Source organism: Lepeophtheirus salmonis, chromosome 6 (genome assembly GCF_016086655.4).
Source record: "Lepeophtheirus salmonis chromosome 6, UVic_Lsal_1.4, whole genome shotgun sequence".
NCBI lineage: Eukaryota > Metazoa > Arthropoda > Copepoda > Siphonostomatoida > Caligidae > Lepeophtheirus > Lepeophtheirus salmonis.
In genome coordinates, this window is record NC_052136.2 from 12,543,549 (window position 1) to 12,570,063 (window position 26,515).

General features: G+C 31.7%; 1 protein-coding gene across 3 annotated transcripts; it reads left to right on the plus strand.

The window, feature by feature from the left end:
* The first annotated feature begins 252 nt into the window (after positions 1-252).
* On the plus strand, positions 253-23,017 carry LOC121119758 (uncharacterized). Of its 3 annotated transcripts, XM_071889255.1 has the most exons (7): positions 286-518; positions 9,696-10,112; positions 18,970-19,097; positions 19,193-19,932; positions 20,018-20,203; positions 20,288-20,697; positions 20,904-23,017. In XM_071889255.1, the coding sequence occupies exons 2-7, from the start codon at positions 10,018-10,020 to the stop codon at positions 21,082-21,084; spliced, it is 1,740 nt and encodes a 579-aa protein (XP_071745356.1). In that variant the 5' UTR covers positions 286-518; positions 9,696-10,017; the 3' UTR covers positions 21,085-23,017. The 3 variants fall into 3 exon arrangements, with proteins under 3 accessions (XP_040570471.1, XP_071745356.1, XP_040570472.1); XM_040714537.2 differs by lacking the exon at positions 9,696-10,112 and having other exon boundaries at positions 253-518; XM_040714538.2 differs by lacking the exons at positions 286-518; positions 9,696-10,112 and adding an exon at positions 18,143-18,398.
* Positions 23,018-26,515: the final 3,498 nt, after the last annotated feature.

Here is a 26,515-nt window from a genome sequence, read left to right on the forward strand (position 1 = left end):
ATGGTTTCAATAATAATAATAATCATAAAAAGAATTACACCCCTCACATACACACTTACAAACACGCTCGCACGCACTCAAGCACACCAATCCTTCTCCTCTTCCTTTTTGTCTTCCTCCTTTTTCAATGGACTCACAACCAAACTTGCCTTGCTGCTGCTTCTATTACTCCTGCTTTTTACTCCCCTTCTTCTGTTTCTTCTTCTTTTTTTGTTGTTTTTACGAGCACGCTTTTTTTTCTTTTTCTTCTTCAGTGTTTTCTTTTTTTTAGCATCAGCTTCATTCAGTTGATATTTAAGTGTTGAGAGGGTGAGGTATCGATGAGTGAGTGAGGTTCAATTTTTTTTCTACATATTTAAAGAAGCAAAAAGTAGACCATAACTGATACTAGCCAAACATTACTTTATATTATCATTTATATAATATCTACAAGAGAATAAATAGTCTCTTATTATTGATGGATAAAGTAATGACGAGGACGGAATAATGTTTTGTCTCAGGAGTTCGGATGCCATCAGGTAAATGAGAAGAAATGAAGTACTATTTATTAAGTATGAGGGAACGAAGTAAAGCTATAATTCATCTCATGTTACGAGGAGAGAGAGGAGGAGTGCTCTGTGTTTTTTTGTTTTTTTTTTACCACCCGCAATCAATGTTGTATCATTTCTATTTTTTGTGCAAAAACTCATTTGGGGGATAAGGACTAGAAGGGCAAGAAATGTCTTATTGATTGACTGATGGATGATGATTTGAGTGTTGTTATTTCTGCGTGCGTCAAGGACAGTTATTTGCATGTGCAACCTTGAGGGGAAAATACCATTGCTTCTGCATCAGGAATTGCATTCTACTACCATTTATTCAGCGCTCTCCTTTAGTTCAAATGCATCCTACATGGATATTATGTTCCATAGCAAATATTGCTTCGTAAAATACCTGCACGCAAGTAATGCAGTTTTTTGCATTCCTCTGTTTGATTTACCGTTTTTTCAGCTTTTTGCCTCCGTATGAGTGTTGTTGACTGTCCTTGAAGGAATATTTATAATAAATGTATACTTTTTACAAATTTGCAGATGAATTAGCACAAGTGTGATCTTCTTTAGATATATATGTATACAGATATACCTATAGTAGCAACGTGTCGTTTTTAGCTATTAAAACTGTCTTATTATATCCTATAAAATCAACAGTCTTATATCTTTATAGTTATAGAGCTTATCCAATATGTAGTAATAACTTTTATTATTCTTGCCTTTGATGAGTGATCAAATATTTGAACAAGAGTTGACGTAGAATGAGAAATTTAAATGTCAGATAGGGGGCATTCACCTAAATTTCGGATGGGTGAGCGACCTATGTACTCTTTTATGTTATATAATTGATGAGGGAACACAAAAGGAATATTGAACCCAAATCGATAAAAATGAGCAATGCTCTTCTTTTTTTTTTTTTTTTTACATCAAATCTATTATATATATAAAATCCATCATTGTATAAACAATTTGGTCAATTATTATAAGCTTATTATTCACATTTTCATGGAATGATTTGCGATACCCCCCAAAAAGAATAGTAACCATAATTTAAAACCATAATTTGATTTATGGCCTTTCAAATACACAAATCAATTCATTTCTTGTTATTTCGGTATGTGACGATAAACTTTGCTAATGAATCTGTAATTTGTAGTGGCTACTTATAAAAACACTACTCAGAAATGAACGATGATGATTTGTCAATATTAATCCAAATGTACATAATTCCAGACTCAATTTTAAAATAAATCATTGTAATTGTCTTTAGAGCTGATGAGCCGTATATGTTGTATACAAGGTATTACTTGAACGAGGGTTATTCGTCAATATAAATACTGGTGTACTGGTCTCCATATTAAGGGGGGCATTCTAGCTTGCTTTAGTGTTGATGGGCCGTATATATAGATAAAACTTCTTTGATCAACAATCCCTTCCAGGGGCGTACACAGGGATGGGCTGGAGGGGATGTAGCCTCCCCCATAATTTAAGGGATTTTTGCTTTTGTTTTTTTTTTATAAACATTTTAAGGGTAAAAATTATTGAAATATTTATTTTCTTAAAAAAAAAGAAGTCATTTGGGCAAATTATGCAGTAGGCAAAAAATTTAATATTTGAATTTTGTTTTTCAAAAAAAATCCTAGACCCAAGCTCCCCCCAAAATATAGTCCCTCAGACGCCTTCCTTATATGTACCTCAAGGGAATGGAAATAATGATAGAGGAAAATGCAATATTATAACTCTGAGAAAATAGGAATGAGGATGCAACACAGGACTGTAAAAAAATAAAAATAAAATAATTGTTTCCCCCCTAGATTTTTATTTTGTTCATTTTAGTCACGCCTTTTTGGCCAAATATCTCAAGAATGTAAGTACTAGTAATAAGAACATGTTGTAAAAATAAACATTGTATGACTATGAGGAGCTGCTCCACGCTATTGTATAAATATATGTACGTTTCAATTCTAGCTAGCAATATATGTATTATACTTGTATAGTATAGTCAGATATTGAGTAATGTAGGCGTAAGTGAGAAAATATTCCTAATTTCAATATAAGTTATAATACTTATCAACCCCATTGGTTTATACCTCAATGTGTTGTTTTTTTTTGTGACGTTCTTTAAGGAGTCGTATGTGTATGTTGGACCACTTTAGTCCTTATTATTCTAACCAGTGCTTCTCAAACAAACTACGATACGCAAATTCCAGGGCCATTACTATAATTTTTCTTTTTATGACAAATATTTACTTGATATTTATTTGAATCACTTTTCTTCTTTCTTGACAAAAAACCTTTTTGTCAACAACAAATAAATATGGAAACGTAGCTCAATGTACAACGCGCTGGGGAGTAATTTTTCTCATGAACACAATGTGCGTAGGTTCGCGCCCCGGCCATTCCTAGAAAAGTAAATATACATTATGTATATGGACTTCAAAGACAATTTTTTGGTCAGCTAGAGTAATTATAATACTATTACGTCAACGTATACTTCATCAGAACATAATAATTTGACCAAGTAAAGGAATTTTTTTTTAAATATATTAATAATGTTAATTGTGACGAAAACGTTGACTTTGTGAGAAATTTTGCAAGCATATTCTCCCATAGTCATAGACCTAGCAAGAGTTCTCTAAGTCTTACGTGAAGGAGTGATCCTGATATTTTCTCTGGTGGTTCGCAATGTACTAAAGTATGAAAATCATTACTCTGTACCAGCACTGGGCACCTTTTTAGGACCACATTAAGCTAATTGTAATTGTTATAAGGACCGTTTTCTTAAAAAAAAAGAAATTTTTTTTAAATGTATACTATTCTAAAAAATTTAAATTATATGTAAAAAAAGGCAAAATATGATATTTCTAAGAAAGAAACATTGATCTGTCACAATGATACTCTAAATCATTAATACCTCATTATCTTTTTTTAACTGGCTATTTACTATTTTTCTTACGCCTTACCATGTTATAAACGTTGATTGGTTGACCTCTACTTACATATTTCTAACAGAGTGAACAATTCTCCATGAAATATGCATGAAGAATAGTTCCATTGCTGAGACTTTACTACCAGTAATTATATTTAGACACCTTCTTTCTTTTTTTTTTTTTTGTAAAATTAATAGGTTGGGAGATACACTACAGATTGCTATGCGTTTTTAAATTAATAAATACTTAAATGTAGGAACTTCACCTGAATCCCATTTATCACTGCTATTTGTCGAGTCACATGTGACACTTCTTCTTCATCACTGGACTTTGGATTTTTTGGCTAAAATGAGCAAAAAAAGAGTGCTAAAATTTTGAAAAATGAGTACCCTAAATATTAAAGTTTAACAATCTGTATTTTAAAAGAAAAAAAATATATGCATAATATAAATAATTAGTGCTGTTTTATATTCATCATAATTTATTCATAAATTTTGCTATATTAAATCGAAAAATCCAGATATTAGAAAGATTTTCTTTTGTCAATTGTGGACTTTGATCAGTATTGGTAGTTTTAAACACACTAAAAGACGTCCACATAAGTAGTCGAAGAAAATATCAAGTTGGTGAGATCTTCAGGAGTCTTGTTAGATGGAGGCTCTCATCATCACCACCACTGATATTACATCCAACCCTTTGCATAAATTGAGGATCAGGATTTTGCAATTTGAGGGAAAAGTATTCATCCTTTATTGCAAGATTCAAGGGGAGTTGTTCAACACTCTATTTTGCGCCAAATTTCCTCCAAATAGCTGTTGTCGGAATCTGGCGCCTTCACATATCCGATCATTTAATCATAACCTTCATTGCATCATATCCATAGTTTTACCTCCAAAAAGAGATCCTAAAGAAGAAGGGTTGTTGCAGTTGTATATTCCCTCGAAAAATTTAATCAAAGAATCATTAAAGGTTGTTTTGTAATCTTATTAGAAACCGTTTTTTCTCTATTTATTTCATACCAGTTTAGAAAAATGAGTAATTTTTACACAAAACAGGGGGGGAAAGATCAAACTAAGCCGTTTTTAGAGCGATTGAGCGATCGCTCACATATATTAAGCCTATTCATCACAAACCAAGAGATCGGATTCATCTTCTTGCAATCAAAAAAATCTTTCGTTTTTTGACCTCATGGTTGTATACATACTGTATGTAGTATGCCCACTGATTGCAATGTTGTGTGTCTAGACTGGGTGATTCTTTCTACGTACCTACTGTTGTTCAAAAGTGTCTTTTAGTAGTAAATAAATTGCTCTTAGTTTGTGCAATGTGTAGAAAATACATTTCAGTGGGTCTATGCAAATATATATTTACACATATGTCGTAAGTTATAACTTGTAAGTATAAGCAAATCGTACAGTTTATAATTTCAACGTCTCATTACGCCTTATTTAATTAGATCATTGGTCCTTCTAACTCACAGCTATATATCCACGCTAACATTTCATTTTGTCTATTAAAGTTACTAATTTATTATGTATCTATAACTGGGCGACATAATATGTAACTGGTCAGTTATATTTCAAAACTTAAAAAAATACGCCACTATCCACCGTCCATGTAATATAGAATTATTGCATAATATTCATCATATGTCGACTCGGAAGGTTTTGTTGGTTAAAATTTATACAATTGACTGATACCATTTACAATTTGTAAATCAGTCTCGAACCAATCTCAACACCAATATATATATATATATATACAAATTATGTACTCATCTATCAGCTAGCTCCTTCCAATTTGTCTGTACTTTTTGCGACTGTGACGACAATATTGCTTTGCAAGGATTTTTTTTTAGATTGATTTTATCTCCATAATATAAGATATGCGATGATTATTTTATTTTTATTTTGCATATATGTACATAGCTTCTTTTTGCAAAACACATTTTGTCACAATTTATTGTTTTTCGTTTAAGAAAAACGCTTCATTTTCTACAAGATTCGTTATTGTGTTATTATTATACGACCTTGTTGGATACTTAGAATTTGTTAGTGGTATTTAAGTAGATGATGGACGTTACATGTTTTAGTTTTTGTTCGGGTTGATGGTTAGAGTTGTAAATTCTAGGCATTTTTGAAGTTTTATAGTGGTTGGCAATCTGAACCGGGTTTTTTTTTAAATTTCCAATGGTGTTATCCTTTTAAGACAGTGCGTCTAAGTACTGAGTAACTACGTGTGAGTGTGCTCTTGAAAGACTGAGAGTAACACTGAAGATTTGTTGGGGGAGGGCGAGGGTTAATACTTGTTCAAATGGTTGGAAATATTCTTATCTTATCCAAGTGTCGTCAGTAACATTAATTGTTCGTACATATTTAAATGTTGTGGAGGAGACTGGGGGTTATATAGGTAAATCATTGCTGAACAAATTGACAATCAACATCGAAATAATATTTTCCTATGTCCTTGATAGATCATTCCTCTTGTCTCTTAGCTGATTGTAGCTAATCTAATAGCCTGATATTACTGTCATGAAATCATTTTTCTTCATGGTGTAGGCAATTTCTTATTCCCTTTGCAGAATTCACATTGTTAATTTAATTAAAAGGATGAAGTCATGGAGGTTGTTTAGTTAGTTTTAGAGTAATATTCAACGCCTTTAACGGACAAATAGAAGTGTCACGACCAATTCTTTCAATAAATTTTACTGATCGTGTGGTTTTCGTTTCGCCACTTGGTGTATGTGCTCATGAAATACGAAGAGTTACGAAGAAAATACGAAGATATTTAGCCCAAGATCTTGGGATAGTAACTTAACGTATGGGATGATTTTTATCAAAATCTCGAAATCCTAGGATTTTAAACATGCAACAATAATTGATTACTTTTGTTTGATTATATTTGTAAAATCTTCCAACTTTGTTTATTTAAAGTGTTACAAGCTTACTACTCGTTAGATCGTTTTCAACTCGTTCTCTTGTTTCGTTTTATTTTAACTTCCACTAAATAATATATTAGAAAGAACGGTGTAACAGGTTCGAACTGTCAGCCTCCCTTAGCCTTAATAACGAAACTTGAACTGGAGAAAGTTTATTAACAAGGATACAAAGATAGGCTTAAAATAAATAAAGAAAATGATTTTACTTACTTATTAGCATATATTATTATTGAAAGTAAAGAAGAATATAAAATATAACTGATTCAAGTCGAGTGTCAAATTGTGTTGATATTTTGTAAACTTTTATTATTTCCTTGAGATTTCAGTATTGAGTCTTGGGATTTGTAGAGTGGCGGGTGTAGAATATAGGTACAGGATAAAACTTTGAGTGGAGTCCCTGGTAACACTGAGGAGATTTGTTGGTAAGTTAGAAGAGAAAGTCCTTTTTGGACTCAGAGCAGAATTGTGGATTGATATCAGAAGTATCAAGTATGGCCTAGTTATATACGGAGTAGGATTTCTGCTTATTTTTTTCCACTCATAGCTGCTACGCGTAGCTTATCTTATCAAACATCATGATAGCTTAGCTACTCTCATCCCAAACATTATTTGCATTGTCAGAATGACTCTTTTTCTTTTTACATACCAGCAGTGCTTAGAATTTACAAGCCTATTGATGGTTGTTTGTAAACATACTAGGGGGAGAGAAGCCAATAATGACGTCGTAAGAGGTCGACTTATACTAACAATAAGTGTACCTACATATATTTATATAATATTCACCTGAAGAATTAATTATTAGTCCCCCCCCCCCTTATTTTTACGTTTATTTTTTGTGTGTATGTTTTTTTTGTGTATAAACATAAGTGAGTAATGATTTTTAAGAGCCTTTCTCATCCATCCCCCCCACCCCACTACTTTTCCTCCTTCATCTGTACCCCGGAGGGCCAATGAATGGAATATAGTTTTCATAGGCGCACGTATATATTTATAGACTCAAGATCTGTATAATGTATATTAGACTGTCCCGTTTTCGGGTTCATAGTTTATTCCCTCTGCACCAAGACATTTTCTCCTGAAAACACAGGAGCGTCCGCAAATATATATATGTATATTTATTTGCAAAAATCTATAGATATTTAAAGCAAATTAAATTTTTTGGAAAAAAATTGAAAAAATCCACAGCTGTTCACAAAAATTAAATTTCTTGAAGAAAAAAAATATTAAATTTTTTGGAGAAAAATTTTAAAATACATAAATATTCATAGAATATTTTTTTTTTTTTTTTTTGAAAAAAATTAGAAAAAGTATATTAAATTTCAAATGATAAATTATTTGAAAAAAGAATTACCAAAATTAAATTTTCTAATGAAAAGCATAAATTCTGTAATGGGGGGGGGATACAGCCCCTAAAGTCAATTCCCTAAAAACGCCATCATTTGTGTGCTTTTTATGTTTTATGAAGCATAACATATCAAAGTTTAACACTAATTAAACAGATAGTTGATGTGTAAAAAGGAGGAACATTATCTTTGATAAAATAGAAAAAATGCAAATCATTGTGTACTATATTTCAGACTCCTTAAATGATTAAAAACAAGGTGTATAAAGTATTTTTTATTAATAAATCAAAGAAAGTCAAACCTAGTTTAACAGCCATCTGTTTTAAGCGTGTCACGTGGGAATATCAAATTTTGAAATTTAGAATTGTTACAAAATAATAACATAAAACAAATCGGGTTTGAACCGAGCAACAACTAACAATATAATTTAAGTTTTCCTTTCATGATCGCGTAATACAGATTTAACTCTACTAATAAATATAAAAAGTTTCATTTTTAACTCATAGTATCGTTATTAGGATGGTACAGGAGCCCTAAATACGGTCAATTTGTACCACGGTAAAAATAGTTTACGAGGATTATGGTTTTGCCAAAGTCAGTTGTTTGGTTGTCCCCAGCAGAAAAGGTGGTTGTGCAGGGGGGAAGGATGTAAAAACTCTAATTCAAAAACGCTAGAATATAATTATATACAGAGTTTGGCCCAAAAATATGAGAAGCATTTAACTAGATTTTTTTCTCCTGTTATTTTTAATGACAAAGTTTGATTGCGCAGCTTAACGACAGTTGAATAAAAAATAAACAAGTTTTGTGCATATCTCATGTCTGTATGCATAAAAATATCGGAGCAACAAAAATTATACAGCAACCATATGCCTAACTTCTGTCCTGCCTCCACGTGGTCCTCTTCCAGCCTGACTTTATCACCCTGTACTTTGCACTTTTGGGCATCGTGGTCAAGAATGTCTGATGCGCATTTCATCTAAATTTTGTTCGGAGCTGCCATCATAAGAGCGTGGGAGGCGTTGGACACAACCTTCATCGACAAGTGATGTCAATGTGTTTGACGGCGTGTAGAGGCTGCTACTCCAAGCTTTGGGTCCACTCTGTATTGATTACCATTGTCGACTCTTTATTCCAGATTTTAGTAATGATTCCATGCTTTACTTATGCATCTGCTAGTAAAGTTTCTATTTAAAATTAAAATGTCCTGAGACGTTGTTTGTTAACTTTGCCAAATTGCGTTTTTGATTGTGCCCCCCCCCCAAAAAAAAGGTCATAGTGCAGTTGGAATTAAATATTAACCCAAAAACGGGGCAGTCTAATATACATACATTATATATACTAACATAGGATGAAAGGGTGCACAAACGAGAGTAGAAGTACACAGAACTGATAAATTGATATAAAGTTTTTTGTGTGTGTTTTTTTTTTATTCTTCTTTATCGTCTTCTAAATAAGTTTTATTTCTTGTTGTTGTTTTTATTGTTATTATTCTTTTTTTTTTTTGCTCCATTTATATTTTTGAAAATTAAAGAGTATATATTTTGTAATTTTATTCTTTTTTGCTTGTTTGTTTATTTGTCCATATAAAAAACAATAAACCTGGATGATGTTATAGCTAGGCATAAGGTATCTACAGAGTTGGGCATGTTCTCCATTTTTATCATTATCACTAATACTAGAGTACGGTTTAGGTTTTTTTTAGAGCCTGGGTTTCTCCATTTTTGTATTCCGTAACTTAAATAGTTAATGTCAACGAGCTAATTTTGGGTGGAGTTGGGAGCTGTATAATTGTGAAATACAATACCCAATCCGCCGTCTAAAAGTCAACTCGCATATCACTGCAATCCTCGTAACTCTTTTTATAAATATAAGGGAAATGCCACATCTCATACTGATTGTAAAATACACATTATTCAAAATGTGATTCTTTATTACGTATTTAACGTTTCAGTGTCGGTAAATTGAGACAATGGAAGAAAATAAGGAATCACAGCGAGTCTTCATTTTCTACCAAAGTAGACTTGAATTGTAATCAGATAACAGAATCCAGCTAGGATTGACTAATATATCGTATCGTTTCTATTTTGAAAATGTATAAAATCTATCATATAGACTGGTGGTTCTCAAACTTTTTCCAATGATGAAATATCAAGATCTCCAAATGACCTAACTGGATTTACAATAGCTGAGGCTTGACCTACCATTAAATGTATGACGTTCCTCGGCACAAGGTCAGGTTGTTGTTGTTTATGGGGGATTTATGAGAGAATGCTATGCAAAAAAAAACAACAACTTTGAATGAACCCCTTGTAGACACGGGCCTGCTTCTATGTACTACTAAAGGAAATTTGCGTATTAAAATTGATAGGTATGTCCAGTGATGCATAATAAATATCCAAGCAGTATGTAAACATAAAAAAAACAGATAATTAATGTGGTAACCCTAACCATTTGAAGAGGGATATTTTGGAGGAGAGCAGCTTAGCTGTCATGACACTTTATTCAATCTGTTGTAACCAGCTGTGAAATAAAGGAAGTCAACACACAAATCCAATTCTGTATGTAGCAAAGAAATATAAACTGGAATTACTTTTCTACTCTGAGTGCAACAAAGACTCACACTTATAACTCATGTCAGCAAACCCTTATTGTTACTCATCTTTTATGAGCACACACATTAGTTATAACTTTATACTTGAATGTTATGTCTTATCAGGAGTTAAATAATAATGACGATTATTAAAGATTAAAGAAAATAGTGTATCAACCTAGAAAAGGTTACTCCCTTTCTAGGACATATTTTATACACCTCTATGCATATCTCAGATCCAGAACACCATCCATATACAATTAAGTTGTTGCAGCAGTGATGTATTTTACATAATAAACATTCAGAGGGGGGGGGGTGCAGTTAGGACTTTTAAACTAGAGGGGTATTAAATGGTGTTACTACATTAATGATGTAAAATTTGGCGGATACATGTTCTCCACCTCTTACGACGCCCATATCTTGGAGTATAATTTGATTTATTTCCACTGACATTCTTGATATTGATTTTTAAATCTGTGTTAATAATTTACTCAAATTCTGTAATTGTCTCAGCTCAAGTAGGTACATGGCTTGGTATGGATTTTTTCCCCCCCATGAATCGATTGGATGATTCCTACAATTTATCTTCTCATTATAATCATAGTGGTGATAGGGATTCTAATCTATCTTTTATTTTCTGGGTAGGACAGGAAATTATGTTCGGATCAGTAGTGAGTGACAACGAAGCAGCTCTATTACACATATTTATTTTACCAGCTGAAACAAAGAGACATAAAATTATTAAACCTATGTCATTTTTTTTTTTTTTTTAAATACGCTGAACCAAATGTTTTTTTATCTTTTATTGTTTCTTTCGTGGAGCTATTTACTATCCACTATGGAGAACAAGGGCTTCTAGGAGGGAATAAATGACTTATACGTTAGATTTGTGTTTCTCAAACTGTACATAATTGCACAATAGTGCAAATAGTTTATTTCCCCATTTTTCTCAAATCCTTAAAAAACTTAGATCCAAATATGTCCCATGGTTTTTGGTTATCTTATTAATACGGGCCACACGTATTCTTTTTTTTTTTTTGGAAAACGAAATTTGATAATTCTAATGTATTGTGTAGTTAGGAGTGTTGAGATTTGGCTCAAGAATATTTTTTCCGTATATTACAGTCCAATCAGTGTTCTTCAATCGTGGTGCAATGTCTTCTAGTGATACGTGTGGAAAATATGAAATTACTTTTTTGAAAAATAGTACCCGCTATTGCTCGGAGTTATTAGACAAAAAAACCTTGCTTTAATTGTATAGTTATTTACAGGGCTTTAAAAAATATTAAATTTAAAGTGTCCGCTCTTTTTGTAATTCCTTTCTGAAAGTAATTTGTTATTTACAACACAGTCATCATTACTCTTTTATTCTTGAAGAGAGGGAACTATAAGTATAAATAATCCCTAGTTAGCGAAGGAGGATTATTTGTGGAGTCATAATTGTAAGTCCTTTTTGAATTGAGGATCCACATCAGAGTAATTCTAGGCTAAATGTCGTTGCTATATATGGAGTGAGGCTTATGTATTTCACCTCATAGCTGTTTACAGCTAATTCAATAAAAAGGAATGACAGCTAAGCATATCTCCTCTCAAACATTCTTGTAACTGGCAAGGTGACCACGTTAATTTTCATTATTATTATTTTGTTTACTTACCGGTATTTAATATTATTTGAATCTCTGGTTATGTGCTTCCTTTTTCTTTTTTTATATGGGGGACTGAGCTTCAGACGCTCCATGCTACATTGTTATTTATTAGATCAATTAGTCATGCAGTTCTAAGATATTAAGGCTACACTCAAAAATTTTGGCATCTACAGAGAGGCAAACTACCCTCATGAATATTGAAGATATGTTATTATTTTGTTGAGCGAATTTCACTATGAGACCGTTCCAAACGGATTTATTACGGTCTTACAAAAATGATATTGATCTCAGACCGCTCTGGTATTTCCAAACCAAAGGCCATCACACTATGTACTAAATAAAACAACAAATTGGGCATTTGTTGGATGTCATTCAGTAGGAAATGGTGAAGGGTTCTACATATATGTTTATATAGTAATGGGATACTGCATTCAAGTCCACTTATTGTTAGTTATGAGGGTTTTATTATTTATTTATTATTTGGTGGACAAGTTTGTTTTTGTAATAAATTATAATACATAAAAACGAACATCATAGATGGCATCTTTTTGATATGTACTACCATGTTCTTTTATACTTATCTATTCAGATTCCATATGTGTTGTTATTTTGGTTGTTTAAATACATTGTATACACTACGATACATATAATAATATATAAAATATATATGGAGGTGACTCATCAGATAACAAACTATCTTCTTATCTCTACCGTCAACTTTGGAATACTAGCAATAATAAAAAAGTACAAGTCTAAAGCCATGTGTGAGAACTTTTTAGTATGTTTTTTTTTTTTTTACTTGTTCTTCTATCTACAAAAGTTTAAGAATCATGGATCTCTCTCTCCCTCTCAGGGTTAATTTTGTCATTTTCATCACTAACATTACTTATCATTTCTAAATGATGTATCACCTACCCACCTAAATACTATACATATGTATATCAGCAGTGATGTCAATCGGGAGCATTTTGGGCCTCTTAAAATAACAAAAATCAACATGGTAACCCTGATAATTTAAATATTTTGTAAAAGAGAAGCTTAGCTATAATTATATTTTATTAGAACATCTACAAGCTGCTTTAACGAAGGAGGAGAATGAAATAATCAACTAAATTGGCAAGAATTAGTGGGAGGGCTACCCTTAATTATACACTGAGTCCAATAAGGACTTATAATTATAACTCACAATAAATGCTCAGGATTACTCTCTGTCATTTATGAGCACACACAGCTTTTCAATCCGGTTTTGTATATATCAATGAAGGCTTGTATATAGTAGAAAAGTAAGAACATTTTAGGGATGTTAAAAAAAAAAGAAATCGAAAGTCAATATGGTCACCCTAATAATTTGAAGAATGTTTTGGAGGAGAGGAAGTTAGCTGTAATTACGTTTCATTAGATCAACTACAAGTAGCTCAAAAGGAACATCTCATGAGGAAAAAAGTTTTTGGAAGCTAACTAAATTTGGACATAAATTGAGCATGTGTGATCGTCATTTCGTTTTTGTTTTTTTTTAAATTAATTTTTTAAAAGAAATGACCGGGAAAAGAATGTATGTATTGGTCCAACCCTACATCAATTGCATGATAATTGAAATTTTGAGAGCTCATAGCTATTTTTTTTACTACATTAAATGTACAAGTTACCAATAAATCTTAATTAATCTTCATCCAATGGCTTTAAAAATGAAAAAAAAAACTTAACTAAATACTATCTTTTTGATGCGAATGAGAAACAGTGATATTTGAATACAATCAAAGTAACGGGTTCTGAAAATCCTTATGAAATGGCTAGATTTGATGATTTAATTTTGTTTTGGATCGATTATGGACGAAAAAAGTGGGATAGTTATATAAAAATATCTTACCCTTACAATTGTAATATTTGGTATATTGTCTGCAATATGTACATATGAATATCTAATAATTTAACTATATATTAGGATTTGATAGCGATTCAAGTTAGACATATTTATTATTGAAAGATAGTAAAGGTTTTAAGTCCCATTTTCCATTCCAAATAAACTGCAATATTTTATCACTTTTCACAATTATAAAGAAGAAAGGGCTTTGATTCTAATGAAATTTGATTGTTTATGCCTCCTACAAAATGGCTGACGTCACTTGAAAACGCTCTATTTAATCTTTAATTACAGACCGCAAAATGTTTGAGAACCACTCATGTAGATTATTAATACTATAGTAAATGTGTACAAAAATTGCTTCATTTGAGAGTGATGTTGTTTTCTTATTTATGTAAAGCACATAATGAATTCTATCTAAAGTTCAAATGTCATTGAGTTAGTGCAAAATAAAAAAGTAAATTTCTTTGCAAATCGTGCTACTTTTTCAATTAAATATCGCTACTTCTATTTACATAATATATGTTTTGAACTCTGTAAAGATGATGATAATGATTATTATTAATGAATATTTGGTTGATTGTCTACTACCAGGATGCTCCCGGAAGAATGTGATGTCGGTTGGGATTTGTAGGATAATTTCCGTAGGGATTTAAAAAAAGTTATAATTTTTTTTTAAAGCTTACAAACCTTGAGTATATAACAACAATTTGATTACTTTTCCCTTCAATAGAGAGTCCAGAGTTTTTTCTTTTAGTTAACGCTAAATTCAAACCATTATAATTTATTATCTTGTCGCCAGAACAACAATGGCGGCAAAAGATTGCAACCGTCTAACATGTCAAGGAGAACATAGATAAGGGTGAGGATCTAAGAGTTATCGTTCAAGAATTTTCACTAATGAAATGAGTCCCCTGGATTATAGTACCTGGTCCAAGTAGAGTCCAGGTATGCAGAAGTCGGACGCCTAAATGTTGAGACTTTAAACGACTCTGTCAATGAGCAGTGGTCGTCCATGCCAGAGACCTACATCAAAAGTGTCATCCAAAAAGTCATTAAAAGACATCAATATTGTTTTTATCCCATTCAAAATGAACTAAATTATTTATGAAGAATGGCCTTTTATTCCCCTTTTATTTTATATAAATATTCAAAATTCCTAAAAACAAAAAAAAACTACAACTACTGCCGCTGTAGGATTGTGGGTTCTTGAAGATTCATAACTTGGGCATGAAGGTGTGAGCAAACGTGGCATGTTTATTCTATGATATGTGTCTTATATTTAATATACATATTATGAAGAAGAAAAGAACTGAATTCAGATGTCATTTTTGCCCATAAACTGGTTATGGAAGATAATAAAAAAAAAACGAACTCACTAACGATATATATAAGATTCTTTTATTGATGATAAAGACATGAAATATATGTGGTGCAAACTTAACTTGCAATTTATATATTATTTAATATTCATGAAAAAGTAATGATAGCTCTCTTGAAGAGGCAGAAGAAAGAAGTTGTCTGTCGTGTTTCTCTCGTTTTCTTCATGTTAGTCGTCGTAGTGCTGTATTTTGAATACCTATGTATATACAGATTTTGTTTCTTTCTCTTGGTGTGGAAATGATTCTTGTAGTTTTGTTTTTTCCTCGGTGTTTTTTTTTTTTTTTTTTTTTTTTTTTTTTTTTTTTTTACTAGGAGAGGAAGTTATTAATAATACCTTATTGTTTTATTTGTATTTGTTTGGGCGAAATGAAATGTTGTAGTAGACCCACAAGAGTAGTAGTAAGTATAATGTCTTGTACATAGATAGATGGATGGATATAATATATGATTCGTCAACACTAAAACAAACTCGCTTGATTCTTCTCAAAATTGACCTTCCTTAATTATCACATTTATGTGACCCGTCAACACACAAGCAAGCTAGAATGATTTCCCCCTCAAAATTGAGTGCGAAGTACACAGGTTTTTTTCTATGAATAATTATCTTCAATTTATATCGACAGATTGTTCTAATTAATCTTAAGTTACGCTTAAGTAGTCAAAATTGATCATCTCAATAATAGAATGAGAAAAAGACAATTTTCAAAGGACATCCGGAGATTCATCATTGTTATTATTGTTGATGTGAGCTTCTTACCTGGAGGATGATAATGCGTAAATGATTTTTCATCACCCAGACACTGATCCGGTTCTTTGTAGTCAGAAAATTCCTCTAATAAACCTTAAAAAAATGAATTATTATTCCATGTGCTCCTTGATACGTTAGACGGTTGCATTTGGGCCATATTTGGATACAATAACGGTTGTTGTGCATATTTTTGAAGCAATCAGGGTTGCAATCTTTCGCCTTTGTTTATTCTACGGACACACTAATGTTTTGAATTTATTGTAAGCTAACTATATTGGAGCTAATAAAAGTCTCAATCAATAAAATGTTCTACACTATAAGTAAAATTCTTGGATATCTTAATGTATCCCACAAATTTGATTACAATGCCTTTAATTGACTTAAATATTCGGGTGTAAATACATTGGGATTTTCTCTCTTATTTATTTTTGTTCAACACACCAGATTTGTATTCCTTGGTTTTTGGAATTTTTTGAAAAAAACAAATTAAAATTTTTTATTTTTTGCAAAATTATTCAAAAATCCATACCTATATACAGAAAATTTAATTTTTGAGAATTTTTTTTGAAAAGCGAATCAAAAATCCCCAGGTATTCATAAAAACTCAAATATAAAATTTTTTGGAAAAAATAAAATAAAAATCTACAGCTATTTACAAAAAATTAATTTTTTTGGAAGAAAAAATTCTAGTAGAAACCAAATATTCCGGACGCCCCTGTACGCCCAATTCAAATATTTTTATACATCTTTCGTATTCGCTGCAAATAAGACCCATAAATGTCTAAAAAATATCCCTGAACAGTTATAGAAAAAGGATTCTATTTGTGAGGTCATATTGAGTCTAAACAATGTCATTTAATGTATTAAATGAAGGATCTATACTATAGCTAATATTATTGTGCATATCAATCCATCCCATAAATAAGAATATTTGACGGAAATGAGTCAATTCAATATAGTTTCTATATAGCTATTTAAGATTGTTTTTGTGTTTACGTGCTTCTTCAAAATGGTAGTTTGCCTCTACTAAAAGTTTTGACATAATCCATTTCTCCAAATGTGTTAAGACATGGAACTTTTTGAGACCCTTGTCATGTTTGTATATATTGTACATAGAGGAAGTGAAAGTTCTCAAAGGGTCATTTTCTTTCTATTTATATAGTATATGGAAGATTCCCTCATTTTGTACGTCGTCAAATGGGTATTCACTCATAATAATTTTTGTTGACTAGATCTATCAGTCTTTTTCAACCCTTTTTGGAAGGACGGCGCATTTTTTCATAGAAAGAAATCTATGCAACAATATATATTTTTTTAGTGCCTCGTTTTTTCTTTTGTAGCGACTTCTTTTATCACATTTTCCCGCGGCACATCCGCTAAAAATAGTGGACTAATTGGGTACTTTTACTATGATCCATTCATACTCTTCTACTGGAGATTGACTTTTCAAATAGCCAAAAGGACGCATTTTATTGCAATACTTTCCTACTAAAACATATTACGTGAATGAAATATATTAAATTATTAAATAGTGCAAACTGTAAATTGAGCCGTCAATTGAGATTTCTTCATACTCAATCAACCTTTATTCTTTTCTTTTTTGACGACAACTATAAGTAGTCTCACGACTGTAAGAAATCCCAGAAGACTTCCAACCTCAATTACTCCTCCACTTATTTTTTTAAGTTTGATACATTCCTAACTTTTTTTTACACCTTTTTAAGGGAGTCCGTTTTTTTCTCCCTTTTGCCAATCAAGTTATTGGATGGAGGCGAGGAGTTTAAAAAAAAAATTAAAAAGTACAAGTGATGGATACAGTTTGAAGTTGAATATGAAATCCTATTACCTAAAAAAAGGAAGGAAAAAAAACTGTCAATTTCTCGCACGCCCTTTTTTGAATTTTAATTTTTTTTCTTCTTTTGACCGGGGTCAGAATCTGCTATGGATAAAATATTAAATGTGTGGAGAGGGGCGCCATACATTTTAAGAAGGGAAAATAAAATAAATTTCTTTCCCTCCCTCCCTCCCCCTTCCCTCCCGGTGCGCTTTTCATTCTTCCTCATAGTACATTTTTTTCTTCATTTTTCTGCCACTAACTGCCCTCAAAAAGGGTCCCCCTTTCTTCGTTTCTACCCCGACGAACAAAGAAGTTTTCCTCGTTAGATTCTGTATGTTTTTTTTCTCCTCTTATGTTTCTCTCTCTTAGAGAAATGTTCATAATTTTACATTATAGTTAGTTAGTTAGTAGCAGCTGGGGGAGAGAGGTGTCGATGAATGAATTTTAGGTAACCCTAAGTCCGTTTTGGACATCATCTGTGCAGCAACAACAACAAGGAGAATCTTCCTTCATGCGTGTTTAATTCGCAAAAGGTTGTTCCTGTTCTAAATTATGATGATGACTTAAGGATGATCAATCATTTAATCAGGTGAATTCCAATTCTTTCTTGGGAATGTGGGACAACTTATTTAGTAGTAGGGGGAGACAAAGTGGCCCTTGGATATATTTTTTGTTGTTGTAGAGACATAAATATACATTAGAATAGAACAAAAAAAATCGTGTCATTGAGTAGGTTTTCGTAATTGTCTTTTATTCTCGTGAAGTCTCATTGTATGTCGAGTTTTTTTATTACTATTATATATAATGGGTATGAATGTCGTCTATTTAAATATTCAAAGTCCATTTTTTATGTCAAGCTATATTTATATATTCTTTTTAAAAACCAAGATGGTTTTTTGTACCAACATTTAATGGTATACAATTTTTTTTTGTGCGTAGACATGGAGAATTAAGGTAGTTGTAGTAGGGAGGGAGGGAGAGGAATGAACCAAAGACCAGACTACCTCGTGCGGTGGAATAGCCAAAATTACTTTTTTTTTTGTTCATCTTATATTAACAAACTCTACATATGTATGATTACATTTTTTGTTGGTCTCTTTCATATATCTATCTATCTATGAAATAATAAAGACACAAAGAACTATGTTTTTTCTTTTTAGTACGACTGATTCCTCCCGTCATGGAGATGGGATCGACCTTCCTAGTCCTGCAAGTAGCACTGTAGAAAGTGAAACCTCAGACTACCCAAGAAGTACACCCAGCCCTAGAGATCATGACTCTGGAATAGGTAAATAATACTCAAAACAATCACTTTGTCTGTCTTCGTTATTATAACATACATTTTTTAACAAATAAATAAAAAATATATTTTTTTCTTTAAAGGTTCATTAGAGGAATTTTCAGACTCCAAAGATACGGATCAGGGTCTGGGTGATGAACTCATTGACGAATTATCCTCATCTGGGAAAGACGCTTGTATCAACAATAATAACAATAATGAATCTGCGGATGTCCTTCGTAAAGTACGAGTTGCTTTGGAGAAACTGCCAGAGGGAAGAGGGCCACTCTCATCGTCGAATTGCCTCAAATCATCCTCCCTCAAGAAACGTTTACCTCATAATATTAGTATTAGTTGTAGTAATAATAAATGTAATAGCGAAAAGTCCGAACCAGCAAAAAAGCTTAAGTTGGAAATTACGGAGATGGGTAATCAAGGGAAAATCACGGAGTATCTCTCGGAAATGAAACATTTTACAGCTCTCCGCAAGGAAAAGCTGGACCGTGTTCTCAATCTTAAGACTGAAATTGAATCATCATCATCCCTTCTGCAGACTGTTGTTAAAAAAGAAGAGCTGTCCATTCATACAACTGCAGAAGATTATTTTCAATCCACAACACCAGAGCTGTTATCAGAGTCGTCAGTGGATTCCTCAGAGAGGAATCTTAAAACAACGCCGCCGGATGAGGAGAAACCACCCCCCATTATTGTTGAGTCCCATCAATTTGAAGTCCCTAAGGCTGTTATTCGATTTCCTTCGAAAAGTGTAAATATGATTCAGTGCCGATGGGAGTCTTGCGGACAAGAACTTGAAAGTTGTGGAAAGCTTATTGATCACCTCAAGGTAATTTTTTTTTTTTTTTGTTGGAAAATAACCAAATAATATGCATGAGGGAGACATCTTATTACATTTCTGTATTTATTTGCAGACAAGGCATGCATCTTTGCAAATGAAAGAGGAGGTTCAAAAGTATAAATGTCTTTGGGAGGGGTGTAAAGTGTTTGGGAAGACTTCATGTTCAAAGTCGTGGCTTGAAAAGCACATCATTAGCCATGGAGGTAACAAACCGTTTCAATGTATAGTAGACGGTTGCAAACAACGTTTTAGCACTCAGGTAATTAAATTTCTTTATTGTTAATTTTTATTTTAGTTAAGATTAATTAATTATTATATATGTACTACTTTGTTTATTTCCTAGTCTTTGCTAGAGAGGCATGTCAACTCCCATTTTAAATCCACTTCACTCCCTAATCCGCATGGCAACGTCGTCCGAAAGATCTGCGAAACATCATCTTCGTCCTCCTCGTCAGTTTATCATTCAGCCTCAGGTTCTTCCTCTGGTTCATCAACTCCTAAAGTTGTTTCTAAAGTGATGAAGAAGGCTGGTCGGAAATTGAAATATCGAAAAACTATTTTCTCTGCTCGTCTCTTTGATTTGTTTGATATTGGTATCATGGCTCAACTTCAAGAAAAGTTAGCTGCTATTGAGACCAATTCATGTTGTAAAGTGGATCAGGATAGAATCACCTTATCTGGTTCCGTCATTGCGAAGAAACGAGACGAGTCCGGAAAAGTTATGTTTCTTATGAGATGGACTCCTATAAATCTGTAAGTGGACATAAAAAAATCTAATATTGATAAAGCGGCTCTGTTTAATCAATAGCTATTTAACCCCTTGATGACTTTTGTTAATTCATTATTATTATTTGTAGTTTGGAGTATATGCATAAGTCTTTTTTTTTCTCCATCTGCATAGAATATAGCAGAAACTTATTTTGACAACTTTATTTACTTTTTATTTGTTATGTTTACAGACTTGATGACGAATGGGTTGATAAGGCGAGTGTAAGTTCCTACAAGACAATTCGCATCTGCTCCCTTCCCGAATCTTCTAAATATACATTATCTGAGTCCTTATTTCATCAAAATAATACACCCAGTCTTCGATTTAAGCGAAAGTTTAATCCTTTAAGAATGAAAGAAACACTTTCTTGACATCCAGAATATCAACAACTTTTTATCCATATTGCTGGATCTCAGCAACAAGTGGAATAAACATTTATCCATCACTTGTACATATTATATACATATAAGTAACGTCAACATAATCACCAAACAATGATTATTATAAGTGAAATCCTATTACCAAGGGGCTCTTCTCTAATTGTACAAGAAGCTCAAAACCAGCGATTTAACACTGCCAATATTGTTCTTCGTCGATAACCCATTTGTGGTCATATACGCATACATATAGCTATAACTGCATAATATGCTCTTCAATAAGTAGTAGAAGAAAAAAATAATCCTTTTGTGCTGTATAGACTTCTTTGTTTGTTTTTTAAACTTGTGCTAATATTGAATGTGATCCCTTCTTCATCTCTCCCTTGCAACAATCCATACTGCTGGGGGAAATTTACGTAAAATATTCATACAGATTTTTAAAGATTATTATTTTTGTGCTTGAAGAATACATTTTTTTTTTAAATGAAAGAAACAGTAATAACTCCTTAGACAACATGTCACTGCCAGACATTGAACTGCCGTAACATTGATCTTTCCCACAATGATAAATAATAATATCACATCCCTTGTCCTCCTTTTTCTTTTTTGGCAAAGGAAACTTTAAAAAGTTAGACCATGTTTAGTTAAAATTATCAAAATTATGTTCCTCCAATGATCTCAATTTTTACATAATAAATTACCCAGATTTTAAAATAGGTTATAAAAATGTATTCTACCAAGACAATTATTATTCATTAATTATTTCTAGTCTAGAAAAAAAAAAAAGAGATAAATAATTTGATCCCCATATCAATTATAAAATGTAGTAATAATATTATTATCAATATTCTTACAATGTTGTTTACCTCTTATTTTGGTATTATTAAAAAAGAAAACGCCTTATGATGAATCCCATAATGAATTATCTCTCCCCCTCTTTCAATGCTGAATTTAGAATTTGACGTGAGTCAATTTTAGACAATCTTCTTAATTATAAGGATTTACATGTTTGCATTTTTGAATACCATAACTTTTTCTTCCAACCCTTCTTTTTATGTGCAGTAGACCCCATTTATATGCCGGATCTCAAAAAGCCTATAAAATCTGTTCCCCTTATTGAATTAATTATACAGTCAAACCTGTACTAAGCGACCAGGCTAGGAAAACTGAAAAAGCGACCGCTTAGTGTAGGTGACCTCTTATACCAGTTTTCTTATTTTATAATCATTCTAAATTTGAAAACTGGATATGACCACTTTGTGCGGCGACACTTTTAAAAAGTGGTCGTTAGAGCATGTTTGACTCTATACTCGATTATATAACTAATTTGGGACTTTGATGCATGTCCACTAAAACCCGTAGTAAGCGTTGACGGAGTCTACTGTATGAGGGAAGAATAATGCCTTAAAAACACCACCAACAACGTTCTATTAAGGAATATGATTTAAGGAAAAATCTTGTGATTTAGTTATTATTATTAATTTGTGATTTTCAAGTTTTGAGAAAGTCTAGTTCTTTTGTTTGTTTTTTTAATATATACCTTTTACCTACATATATGATTATTATCAATCCATTTTTAAAGAAACTTTTCTTTTTAATTAATTTATTAAATATAAATAATATTAAACGATGTGATTTTTGTTTTGTTTTTTACTTATCAATTATTATAATTCAGGCATGCTGATATTTTTTGATAATTATTTTAAGAGATCTATGTACTATATAGTACATACATATTTTACCAGCTATATCCATGGCTATGTCTACTGCCTCTATAGCTAATTATTAATACATAATATGTAATGAAAAATCTGTTATTTAGAAACTGCCTAATGATTTTTTTAAAAAGTGTGTTTGATTAATTATGAAAACGTTTTGAAATGTCTTTATATATTACATTAAATACAACAATTATTATTAAAGAAAATTGTGAGTTTTTGAACATTGTTCTACGGTTTATTATAGGGCTAGTAAAAAATCAACTATTTTTCCAATAGATGGCTTTAGTAACGGGTATCTCGCGCTGTATAAGTGCGATAGATTTACACTAGATAACATTAGAAAGATAAGATTTCGTACTTAAAAAACTTGTAAGACAATTTTGTGATTGTTTGACTCAAGATTATTTGAGTAGTCGTCAAAGATGGAGACCAACAAAAAAAATATGGGATAAGACAGTCGGCTGAAAATGTAAATAGTGTTAATTGTAACAGGCAATCACACGTTATTTTAATTTAATCGATATTGTTCCGGTAATTTTGATGTCCAAGGCCTATTGTGGAAAATGTGAATAGAATAATGAAAATCGTTGAGTTGAATAACCATATAAAGCTGACCTTAACCATTACGGCCCCCTATGCTAAATAGAATCTCCTTTTTCTACTCCATTACTTAAAATTTAATTTCGATTCTTACTTTTTAAGGGGGAAAAAATAAGGACTCCTGCGAAATTTTTTATCAATTATCTTTCTTTAGACAATAGTTTTCTCAAATTTGTGTTTTATTCCAGGGCAAGATTCTAATTGAAATATGGCCCACTTGGTTTTTATATATTGAAGTGGCTTAAAGTATGTCCTAGAGCCATCTACAGAGGTCTGGTTATAGAGATTGTGTGGCTTGGGCAAAGATAAAAATTGTCTTCCTTTCATTCTTTAGATATATTTTTTTGGAAAGAAGTTTAGAATTTTAAGAGTAATCTCTCACTTTTTTCGTGTTAAATGCGGGATATCAATTTTCTATCTAAAACAGTCTTTTTCGATAAATCGTGTGCATATGTCATTGAATGACCTTTTTTCCTAAAGTGCAATTCCTTTTTTATACTCTTTTTATTTAGAAATTTCTTCAGACTGTATCTATTTAATTATTTGTGCGAAACTAAGGAAAAAATACGCAGCTTCCTTTACAATTAGAATGTGAGTCGCATTGTCATCACACGTGTTTCAATCTTTTATCCTAAATATATACATGATTTATAAAATGTGCAGATTACAAATACACCATGTGGATAAGATAGAATCAAACAATATCAGACATAATAAGGCTTGTGTTAAAATTTGATGCGTCTAACTCAATCCAACTCTGAGTTATTGAGCCAAAAACAAAATGTATCTTGTGAACAATTATTTAGTAGAGAAAAAAGATGGGGGCTTCGCTGAGAGAAGTCTATAGAGTTACAAGGAGACTATGTTCAAAAATAAACATAAAAATTCAGAAAAAATGTCTTGCAACTTAGTGAGTGGTCGAAAACTTTTCGAACCACTCTCGTTTATCTTGTGCAGGGCTGGAACTAGGTAAGTGTCTTGCATCCATGTAGATTTTGGGGGTAGAGTTGCACATGAAATGATTTTCCCTCATATACCTAATGTATTTTACTATAAAAGAATGATATGGGACTTGGAAATGAGAAAGAAAGGGGTTGTTGACTTAATAGTTAATGGTGGCAGGAGAGGGGAAGAAGGAACCTATTTTCACTTTGATTTTGTGTGTATACTACATATATATAGCTTCTTGCTTGTAACTACATATTATATATATATATAAGTTACTTATAACGAAGTAGAGAACTTTCCTCGGGAGGAGGTGGAGTCTATCCTGTCATTTTTCTAATGAAGATGGATGGTAGTCAGAGAAGAAGAAGAAGGAAGAGTTGGATCCCAAAGAGGCAGATGGCTTAAATCTTATTATTAAGTTAATATGCTTCCCTTTTGTTAGTACGGTTTATGTAGATTCTACTTCGATTAAAAAGATACATACCACACGCATCTCGGTATCAAATCTTTATTGATAGGAATTCAGGTATTGTAGAAAGAAAAAAAAAGTAGTCAATACAGTTAGATTTGCCTAAAGATGTGAGGAGGTGAAATCCTAGATTTTACGATCTTATAATAAACAATATAAAAAAAAGTTCCACAATATAGAGGTTCTTGATGATTTAGATCGAATTCAATCATTCCTATAGTCATCTTTTGTAAATTACAAGTTCATAACAATATATGGTACCCAGGTTTTAAGTTCCAAAAAGTAGAGATATAAAACCATCATAAAATGTATATTTAAGCATTTCGGAGATTAGAAGATCGCATGTACAACTGGATGTTGAAAGTCAATTAATTCATCAACATAATAAAATTGAATATTCATATGGATTGAGCTAAAAGTCTACAAATATTTCATTTTCTTCAAAAAACATTTTTTTGAGAAGGTGAGAAGAGGCAACAAATTTTATGCCGAATATTTGGGGGCGACATTTTTTTAAACAATATGTTTGTATGCTTTTTCTTAATAAAATATATTTCTTGATGATTTTTTTAGAAAGGCAAATATTGCCAAGTAGTCCCTAAATTGGAGTGTTTTCCCGTCTTCTAAACATTTGTTCTATATCTGCAGGGCCGTCGGTAGGATTTTTCCTTAAGGGGGGATTTGTTGGAAATATGTAATGATTTTTTTACTTACCTCTTTTGAAAAAATAGTCATTTTTTCAAAAGAAAAAATGAAATTACCCTTTTTTAAATAGATTTTTTTTTTAGAAATAATCTTTTTTATAAATGTAAGACATGTTCTTGGATTACCAAAAATATTCACACATTCATGTTCCACCCCCTACTCCTCCGTGGTAGCGTCTCTGCTTATGAGTATCACTGTGGTGTCAGATCACCAATTTGGTGAAATTTTTATTTTTATGTTTAAAAAAAAAATTATGACTGGTATAATTTTAGAGACAAAAAAAAAAGAATTATTCGTTCAAATTTTATCCCTTCAACAAAAGTTTTAACTAAGATTATTCCAAAAAAAGTAGTTATTCGTTCCAATTTAGACTCCGACCAAAAATCTTATAGCAAAAGAAACTTCATTCTTCATTCTAACAATTTAAAAAAAAACGGGCCAGCTAAAAAAATTACACGATTTACATCACTATATATAAAACACATATTTATTTATTTTATTGAACATGTTCAACATCACACATTTTTGTCTTTAACATAGAGAAAAAATGATATTTCATATAGAAAAAGTGACTATAGGTGTATGTTTGACGTCACCATGATATAATGAAGCGTTATGCGTTATACTCACCGACCTATATAATAACTATTGTTATACAGTGCCGTTTTAAAGGGGCCCGCGCAGTGCAATGTAATATATATATGTGGAATTGAAATGGAATATATATATTCCATTTAAAAAAATATTAAAATATGTATTTCATATTTAAAAAAATGTCATTAAAGCACATTATATAAGTGTTCATTGGTTAAAATTGAATAAACTCACGTTAAACTGTGAACAATTCACCCTTATTATTGGAGAATTCATAGTCCAATAATTGAGAAGAATAAGGCAATTACCAGTTAATTTCAGGCCTTTTTTCTTTCTTCTTTTGGAGGAAATTTTGTATTTAGATACAATAAAGGTAACTACGTTTCCA